This window comes from Ambystoma mexicanum, chromosome 13 (genome assembly GCF_040938575.1).
Source record: "Ambystoma mexicanum isolate Mex_15411 chromosome 13, UKY_AmexF1_1, whole genome shotgun sequence".
Taxonomy (NCBI): Eukaryota; Metazoa; Chordata; class Amphibia; order Caudata; family Ambystomatidae; genus Ambystoma; species Ambystoma mexicanum.
Genome location: NC_090938.1, coordinates 279,614,413 through 279,623,900, shown reverse-complemented (window position 1 = coordinate 279,623,900; position 9,488 = coordinate 279,614,413). Strand labels below are relative to the sequence as shown.

Sequence of the window (9,488 nt, the reverse complement as noted above, 5' to 3'; positions counted from 1 at the left end):
GGGAGCGGGAGAGAGTGAGTGACAGAGAGCAGAGTGAAATAAAAAGGAACACAACAAGGGCAAAGAGAGCGACTGTAGAGAGAGCAAGGAGGAGTACCCTGTGTGGGTAGAAACTGTGAAAAACTAGCGCAGCAAACCAAAAGACGCTGCAGGCACAGAAAGATACCCGGAACTGGAGCGGTTGCAACACGTAGCGCGTAGCGCGTAGGGAGGGCGCGGCATATAAGCCTCCCTGAATGCTATGAGAAAACAACTGTACCGCTGCAGTTTGTACAGAAGATACGTCGCCTCACCCATGATGGCCACCACATAAATTAACCCAGGGCAGAAGGCGCCACGAAGTGACGTGCTTGACAGTATGTCCCCCTGCTTTGCGAGCCCCCTGGCTTACCAGGGTGAGCCCGGTGGAACATACTGAGTAGGACTGGGGCTTTAATGTACGAGGAAGGTTCCCAAGAATCTTCTGCTTCCGAGTACCACTTCCAATGTACAAGGTACTCAAGACGACCCCTCCGGTACCGAGAATCCCTGATTTGGGATACCTCGTATTCCGGCTCGGTATCAGCAGAAGGTGCCCTTAGTGGGGTAGCGTGAAGAGGAAATGCAGATGTAGCCTCCCTAAGTAAGGAGGAGCGAAATACAGGATGTCCTCATTGTAAACAAGGGGGGAGTTTGAGACGATAGGCTACAGGATTAATCTTAGCCAAAATGGTATAGGGACCAATAAAGCGAGGTGACAGCTTAAAGGGGCGAGTCCATCCTGGAAAAAATGTAGTGGAGAGCCATACCCTGGTGCCCACCTTCCATTCTGGCACCTGCAAGCGCTGGCGGTCAGCTTGGGCCTTGCACGACCATTGACTGTCTTCAAGACTGGCCTTTGCCGTTTGATGAGCTTCTTGGATTCTGGATAAGGAATCTTCCACTGCAGGTATATTTGATTGCCTGGTCCAATTAGGTAGAAAGGTGCGAGGATGGAGTCCATAGGTACAGAAAAACAGAGTGAGCCCAATGGCTGAGTGACGAGAGTTGTTATAGGTGAACTCCGCAGTGGGAAGCAAACTAACCCAATCATCTTGTTCTCGATTGATGTAACTGCGAAGATATTATTCCAGAGTACCATTAAGTCTCTCCGTCTGCCCATTGGTTTGTGGGTGGAACCCAGAAGATAATGTACGCACAATTCCCAGATCTTGACACAGGGCAGACCAAAACTTTGAAATATACTGACTTCCTCTGTCAGAAATGATCTTTTCTGGAAGCCTATGTAACCGGAAAATGTCTCTGACAATAACTACCGCCATTTCTTTGGCAGTAGGAACTCCGGGTAGTGGGGAGAAATGAGCTAGCTTACTCAAAGTGTCGACAGAGACCATTATACAAGTACAGCTCTGGGATTTGGGTAGGTCGACAATAAAGTCCATGGAAATGTGACTCCAAGGGCAATCCGGCACAGGGCTCTGCTCTAATAGACCCAAAGGTTTGGAAGTGCTATTCTTACTCTGATTGTACACCCTGCAAGATTTAATGTATCGAATGACATCAGCCCTCATCTCTGGCCAGTAAAAAGTATGGTGAATGAGATCCAATGTACCAGCTTGACCGCGATGCCCTGCAATTTTATGGTCATGACACCAAAACAAAACCCGACGGCGAAGGGACTCCGTAGGCATGTAAAATCAATGCCCTTTAAACCACAGACCCTCTCTCTCAACAATCCTATTTCCTGGGAGAAGTGGGAGCCATGGATACTGTGGCTTCTTTGACCTGTTGTAAAAAAGTTGAGATCTGATTTATCACTCTGGTTCCTGGAAAAAGCTTCTCCAAGGGAGGACAGTAGGGACCTGAGTGGTCTCTTTTGCGGGACAGAGTGTCTGCTAGAGTATTTTGGCTTCCAGGGATAAAGGTGATACGAAAATCATATTGAGCAAAAAAATGAGTTCAACGGCATGTCTTGAGTTTACACAATCCATATTTTGGAGAACCTGTAAGTTCTTATGATCAGTTCTTATGGTAAAAGGGTGCAAACTTCCCTGGAGCAAGTGCCTCCACTCTTCACAGGCCAACTTCATTGCCAAAAGCTCCCTTTCTATTACCGAGTAATTCCGTTGGCTCTCTGTGAGTATTCTTGATAGGTAGGCTATGGGATGTTCTTCTAAGTCTTGTTCTCGCAACAGGACGCCACCTATTGCGGCTGCAGAAGCATCGGTCTCCAGGACAAAAGGTTTCTCTTGTATAGGGTGATGTAGGATGGGGGCCCCACAAAACACACCTTTGAGGTGATTAAAGCTCTCTTCTGCCAGAGAGCTCCATGCAAAAGGAACCGAGGACTTCTTAAGCAGTCTGGTGATGGGCAGTACTGCCTCTAAGAAATTTGGAATAAAGCGCTGGGAGAAGTTAGCTACCCCCAAAAATCTTTGAACTTCTTTGACAGATGTGGGTGATGGCCAGTGGAGAATGGCATATGTCTTCTTCTTGTCCATCTGTACCCCTTGAGCAGAAAGTATATAACCCATGTAGGGAACCTGGTCTGCTCTGAAAATGCACTTTTCTTTCTTGGCAAGAAGTTGGTTTGCCTTTAACCGGTTTAGAACTTCTGTGAGGTGTATCTGCTGTTCTGTGGCATCTCAAGAAAACATCAATATGTCATCCAGGTTGCCAGTCAATTCGTCGAAAAAAATTGGTCGACCAGACAAATGGTCGAATCAAATTGGTCGAAAACCATTTCGTCGAAATTTTTTTTTTTCTATTTTAACCCTTTTTTTTTTTTTGGGGGGTCCCCCCCCAACCCCCTTGATTTCTCTAAAAACCCATTTTTTAACAAAACGAAAACCCAAAAAATAAATATATAAATAAAAAAAATTTTTCGACGAAATGGTTTTCGACCAAATTGCGTCGACCAAATTGCAGTCGACCAGTTTTTTTTCGACGAGTTGACTGGACACCGTCATCCAGATAGATGATAACTGACACATACATTAGATCTCAGAACACCCTGTCCATGAATCGTTGGAAAATTGCTGGCACATTGACTAACCCAAAGGGCATCAATTGATATTCAAATAGCCCAAATGGAGTGCGGAATGCTGTCTTCCATTCATCACCAGAACGGATTCTGAATAAATGATAGGCACTACGGCGCTCTAACTTCATGAAGATTTTAGCACCCTGGACTGCCTCAATGATGTCAGATATGAGGGGCATTGTATATCGATCCCGTATTGTAACCTTATTTAACCCTCGGTAGTCTATGCAAGGTCTGAGATCCTGGCTGTCTCTCTTGGGAATGAAAAAAAGCGGAGCCCCAGCTGGGGATTTAGAAGGTCTAATGAGACCGTTTTGTAGATTCTCGTCCAGATATAAGCGAAGGGCCTTCTTCTCCAGTTGGGATAATGCAAACATGCAACCAAATGGCACTAGAGCATTGGGAGTTAGGTTGATGCAGTAATCTTCTGGACGATGTGGTGGTAACTCCATCAGTGAAGTGTCCGCAAAGACTGTTTCAAATTCAGCAAGCCCAATGGGAAGTGAATGGACCCCAATGGTATCTGTAGAAGGTGGAGTGTGAGTTCTTGCTTCCAGATATAGGAGATTACACAGACAATTCTTCTTGCAGTAAAGAGACTCAAAACTCAAGCTATTAGTAGACCAGTCAATTACTGGGTTGTGTTTTCGCAGACAAGTGATGCCAAGAATCACAGGAAAATGGGCCGCTCTGATAATGTCAAACTGAATCTCCTCTGAATGTTGGTGTATCAGGAGCCAAAGAAGTTCAGTGGTTTGAGTAATGGGCCCAGAGCTCAGTGGGTACCATCAACCCCTTCTACTTTCTGGTCTTCCTTTCTGTCCACTCTCTGTAACCCCACCTTGTTGGCCCAAATGGTATCTATCAAATTTCCGGCAGCACCACAGTCTAAAAGGGCCAATGCTTCCACTTGACGCTGATCCACTCAAAGAGTGACCTTAAGTATCATGAGTCTTGAGTCTTCTGACTGATTAGTTGGGGCTACAGATAGTGAAACATAGGGACTAGATTAAACCCCTCAGTGTCCCGTCCCTAATAGGACCAAGGGTGTTCGTTTCCCGATCTCCGAGAAGGAATCTCAGTGCAATTTCAGATTTGGTGCTGATCAGAGCCACAGTATACACATAGGCCCTTCTCCCTCCTTCTCTTCCGCTCTTCGGGAGTGAGTGATGGTCTGGTGGTTCCAATCTGCATAGGTTCTTCTGTGCGTGTATTGACAGATAAGGAAGGAGGCGGAAGGTCTGAAGCAAAAGCAGAGGAGTGATGGCGACATCTTTTCTGCTTTCTTTCATGAAGTCTGTACTCAATCTGTGGGGCCGAGGCCTATAAATCAGACAATGTAGCAGGTCTTGGTGATCTAGCCAACTCGTCCTTTATGTCTTCTCGAAGACCTCATCTGAAGATGACGAATTGGGACTGCTCCGACTATCCCGTCTCAGTTACCAGTCTTTTAAAAGTCGAGATGTAGGAGAGAACATCAGTTTGTCCTTGGCGTATATCGAGGAGGTCTTCACAAGCAGTGTACAATATTTCCTGTCTTTTGAAATTCTGCTTGAGTAGAGTCAGAAATGCATTATATTCTTGAAGTGCAGGATCAGCTCTGGTGACTAAAGGAGTAGCCCAGGCTAAAGCATTTCCTGACATGTTTGAGATGACAAACCCGACTTGGGAATTGCCTGTAGTGAACATATTAGTACGAAAGGTGAAGTACACTTTACAAGTGTCCAAAAACTCCTTTAACTGTTTAGGTGTCCCATCAAATTTGCCAGAAGGAAATGACATAGGAGGTAAGTCGACCTGTCTGGGTTCTCGAACTGTGACCAGCTGCTTCAAAACTGAGTTTTCTGCCTTTAAGTTTTGCACCTCCATCGAGAGGTTACGGACCTCGGCAGAGAGGTTCTGAACTGCAGCCACCATCTCTTGGAGTTGTTCCTCAGTAGCCATATTTCCTTGTTGGCATTGCAAACTGTCAGACCCCCGGGCTGTAGACTCCCAAGATCATGACCTCCCCTCCCCAGCCTCCTCCTCACCTGACAACCAAAAATCAGATGTAGCCTCTACATATGGTCTCCTGGAGAGATAGTCCTTCTTCTTCTTTCTTTCTTTCTTTTTTTTGTGGACAATGTCACACTCCCGGAGAGAAGCCACAGTGGGAAGTTGAAAACAATGTTACCAGTGGCCTCGTCCCCAGAAAGGGACTAATGGGGAAAAAGCCGTTTGGCACAAAAAAAACCAGGACGAGCTTGAGGACAAACCCAGCTGGATATGGAAGGTGGACTCTGCAGACTCGATCGAAATCCGGAGCGGAGAGTGGAAAGACCTCTCAGAACACAGAGCAACACAGGAACTGGAAACGGTGCCCAACCCCTCACCGAAACTGCGAGGCAGTTGGACTCCGAGAAAGAGAGCACAGAGAAGCCAGGTAAGAGAGAAGGGAGCGAGAGAGAGTGAGTGACAGAGAGCAGAGCGAAAGAAAAAGGCAAGCAACGAGGGCAAAGAGAGCGACTGGAGAGAGAGCAAGGAGGAGTACCCCGTGTTGGTAGAAAATGTGTAAAACTAGCACAGCAAACCAAAAGACGCTACAGGCATGGAAAGATACCGGGAACTGGAGCGGTTGCAACGCGTAACGTGCAGGGAGGGCGTGGCATATAAGCCTCCCTGAACACTACGAGAAAACAACTATACTGCCGCAGTTCGTACAGAAGATATGTCGCAGCACCCATAATGGCCATCACATAAATTAAACTGAGGCAGAAGGCGCCACGAAGTGGGGCGTTTGACAGCCACACAAAGCAACACACTGTAAAATGGATGTACAATCTGAAAGAAAATAGTTACCAACAAAAAAGGAAATGTAACTTTAAAAAATTAAAATTAAAATAAGAAAAAAATGAATTTAAAATATTATTAAAATGGAAAAAATTCAAAAGAAATTGAAAAAATCAAATGAAACATGAAAAGAAATTTAAAATAATAAACTGAAAAAATCAAAATAAAAAAATAACAATAACAAAATTCTATTTATAAATTTCATATCTGAATCAAATATGAAGAAAAAAACTGTCAAAAAGAAAAATTAAAAAGAAAAATCAAAAATGGCCACGTGTCGACCGGGGGGGAGCCCACCCAGGAGGGGGGAGGTACAGGGTGCATCCCAACACCCACAAGCATGGATGTTGAGAAAAAAAACACTCAATGGGCTCATGGCTTGCACAGCTGCCCTATAGTGGGAGAACTGATATCGCTGTCAACACCCTCTGGTTGTACATTAGAAGGTGTGCGTGAAAATGGGAGGCAGACCATGCAAAGCCCTGGCATGCTCCTCCATGGCAGCAAGCATGCAGGTCTGAAAGGTTTGGTTCCGCAGGATGATGGTCCAGAGATCCCCATGCAGCACCTCATGAGTAGCATGGACTTCTGCTTGCAAGGGCTCGCATAATGCCAGGATCTCCTCACGGGTTGCCTGGAGCTCAGCTGAGATTGTGAGTGTTAGCTGCTCCAGCTGCTGTTCTGACCTTGTACTCCGGGACACCTCAAGTGCACTCAGAGTATCTCTGAGGGACCTGTGTTCTAACCTCAGGGCATCCCTGTGGGCCTGTGACTCTGCAGATATGGCTGTGCACAGAGTCTCCAGTTCAGCCCGCTGGTCCCTGTTGGATGCCAACATGTCCTCCCTGTGTGAGCAGCATGGTAACTCTGTTGATGTGCACCTTGCTGTGCTGGCACTGCCTGAGGCTGCAGGACTGCATTCCTCCTTTGATCTGCTGGCCCAGGAACAGGAGCAAATATAGTGGAGTGTGACCCTGCATCTGTAACCGCCACAGGCGTACATTCCAACACTGAATTCCACATTGAGGGGCCTACACCCAGTGCAGGTGGGTTGGACAGAACAGCATCCCTGCCAGAAACACTCACCTGCGACGGGACATTTGTCGCAATGTCAGATTCAGCACCTGAGCCATAGAGGTCTTCGGAGGTGTACCCAGAGACACCCATGGACAGGATGGTCTGTAGGACTAATGGAGTTTCCTGTACCAGCACCCCACGTCCTACACTGGTGCCTGTTGGGGCTCTGAGTACTCCTGCCCCTGTGCCATCTCCTCCTCCTCAACAGCATCTAGTGCCTCATCAACTGCACAAACATAAAAAAAGTAATGAAGACAGGCATGAACAGCATAGCCGACACAAATAGAGATCACAATCTACACATTGAATACATTAATGAAACATGTCACACATGACACTAACTCTGGCATGCATGCACTGGCAATGAAGTGGAAGCGGACCCTAAAAGCAGACACTGAGGACTCCAAAATGGAAAAACAACACATGTGCTGCAAGGTGCATAACATCTGCATCACACATTAGCCTGTAAGTGGCATGGACAATCCACAAACATGACACATGCCAGCACACAGATGGCACGTAGCATAGCCAAGGCAGAATTGACAAGGACACCCAGATGGTAGTAAATGAGTACTGTCCCCCATCCATGTGAGGCACACATCATGAAATAGAACATGCAAAAGAGTCTGACAAAATACACATGTGTCACACGCTGCAACAAAGCCAGTGTTTACTAATACAGTGATGGTAGGCACATGGATACATCAATGGTAGGTCACTTGGACATGACACAAGTCAATTGTCATGTTGCACATTCAAACAGGGCTCCGAAGTGATTTTGTGCACAGCATGTTTAGGTGCACAAAAGTCAATCACCATGATTGATGAAATCATTACCATAAAAAGTAAACAAATGTGGGGCAGTGTGGGGTGAAATCTATGCCTGAAGTATGGTGAATTTGGGGCAGAATGGCACAAAAATGTGTTCATCATGCAAATTATCCCATCAATCAGGCAGAATGAACAGAAAAAACAGTATTAACACTGTTGTGGCATGATGCCAGTTGAAGGGCAAGTGCAGTAATCAGGTGCTAAGTGTTTACTGCGGTCAGAAGCAATACTGTGAAACCCAAACCCAAGGGCAGGGGGTGGCTTGGAGGCACCACATGGGTGACCTATAGCAGTCATGACTACACAGCCTGACCTAGCACTCAATCAAAACACATCACCCAAGCAACATACACATGGTTTGCACACACACGCATGGCCACTCATCGGACATTGCCTGAATATCCGGTAGGTCTCCCACGCCTTGGATCTGATCCTCTGTGATGAACTCTCCAGCAATTGCCTCATGTTCTGTGAGTTCATCCTCCTCTGGTGGAGACCCACTGCCAATCACCAGAGTAGAGGCATAATTGGAAGCCAGCTTGTTTTTTGCTTGGCGTTTGAGGTCATTCCATCGCTTTGAGCAATAATCAGCTGTGCGCCTCACAAATCCAAGGGAACTAATCTGGTTCGCGATGCACTGCCAGTGGGCCCTACGCTGAGCAGTCATAGCCTTGCACCCTGCAGTCACCAGCATTTCGCGGCCATGGGCCAACACGTAGCCCACAAATGCGTCTAGTTCCACATCATTGAAACTCTGCTTCCTTGATGTGCCGGAGGGGCGAGCAGTGTCTGGTGTCCCAGCCTGTTCTGCAAGATAACCCTTCTTCCTCTTGAGAGGTGGTGCGGACCCTGAGTGGCTTACGCCACTATGGTGGGTAGGGGCTGAAGCGCAGGTGGACTGGCCACTGGAAGCAGGCACTGGCATGATGACCAAAGGTCTCACTGCAGGCATTGGCTGCTGGGTGCTGTTGCCAGGACCAAGTGGCACAACTGCCTTGGTGTGATGGTCTGGGACCAACACTGTCCTGGCTGGGTGACTCAGAGCCAGGGTGGATTGAGCTGCAGCTGCCCCTGCAGCCTCCTCACCCTGGCTACTTGAGGTAGCAGATGACATTGCTGCCCCAGATCCACGTGGCCTGGTGACAACAACTTTCACCACCACACGTGGCTTTGACTTCGTGACACGGAAGTCGGCCTGTGAGTCATCCCGTGTCAGTTCTGTGACCAATCTGGGCCATGTTAACAGGGCCTGAGCTGGGATGGTGTCAGCTGCATCTCCCCGACCCATTGGGGGGGCCTAGGTGTCCCTGATTGGTCCTCCACACACTGCCCTCTTGGGCCACCCTGCCCATCCTGGCCACGTCCCCTACCATGGACACCTCTTGGAGGTTGGCCCCCTTTGCCTCCCTTACCACTTGGTCACCTCCCAACCATGACACTTATGTTCTTGTGCGAATGGGAGGTGCAGTAAACAATGGGCAATTGGGGTGAAGGGGGCAGGGTACTAGATGGAATACGTACCCCTGGGCCCTAGCAAGGCTTTCTGTGACCCCTGGGGAAGATGACAGGTCACGCAACGCTCAGGCACCCCGAAAACAAAATTTTACGTGCACGCGACCCCTGGTAGCCACCCGCACTACACTGTGGCACCCAGACACACAAAAATAAGCGTACGTGTGGTACATGCAGACTACAATGACCTCTGAAGGGGTACATGACACACGGGGGC

The 9,488-nt window shown here is 47.7% G+C and overlaps 1 protein-coding gene across 1 annotated transcript; it reads right to left on the bottom strand.

The window, feature by feature from the left end:
* Positions 1 to 4,447: 4,447 nt before the first annotated feature.
* LOC138520334 (protein LDOC1-like) lies at positions 4,448 to 4,966 on the bottom strand. Its single transcript, XM_069632762.1, has one exon. The coding sequence runs from the start codon at positions 4,964 to 4,966 to the stop codon at positions 4,448 to 4,450; it is 519 nt and encodes a 172-aa protein (XP_069488863.1).
* Positions 4,967 to 9,488: the final 4,522 nt, after the last annotated feature.

What these genes read in the sequence shown, in the direction of transcription:
- LOC138520334 (XM_069632762.1), bottom strand. Translation starts at nt 4,966, where the DNA reads ATGGCTACTGAGGAACAACTCCAAGAGATGGTGGCTGCAGTTCAGAAC.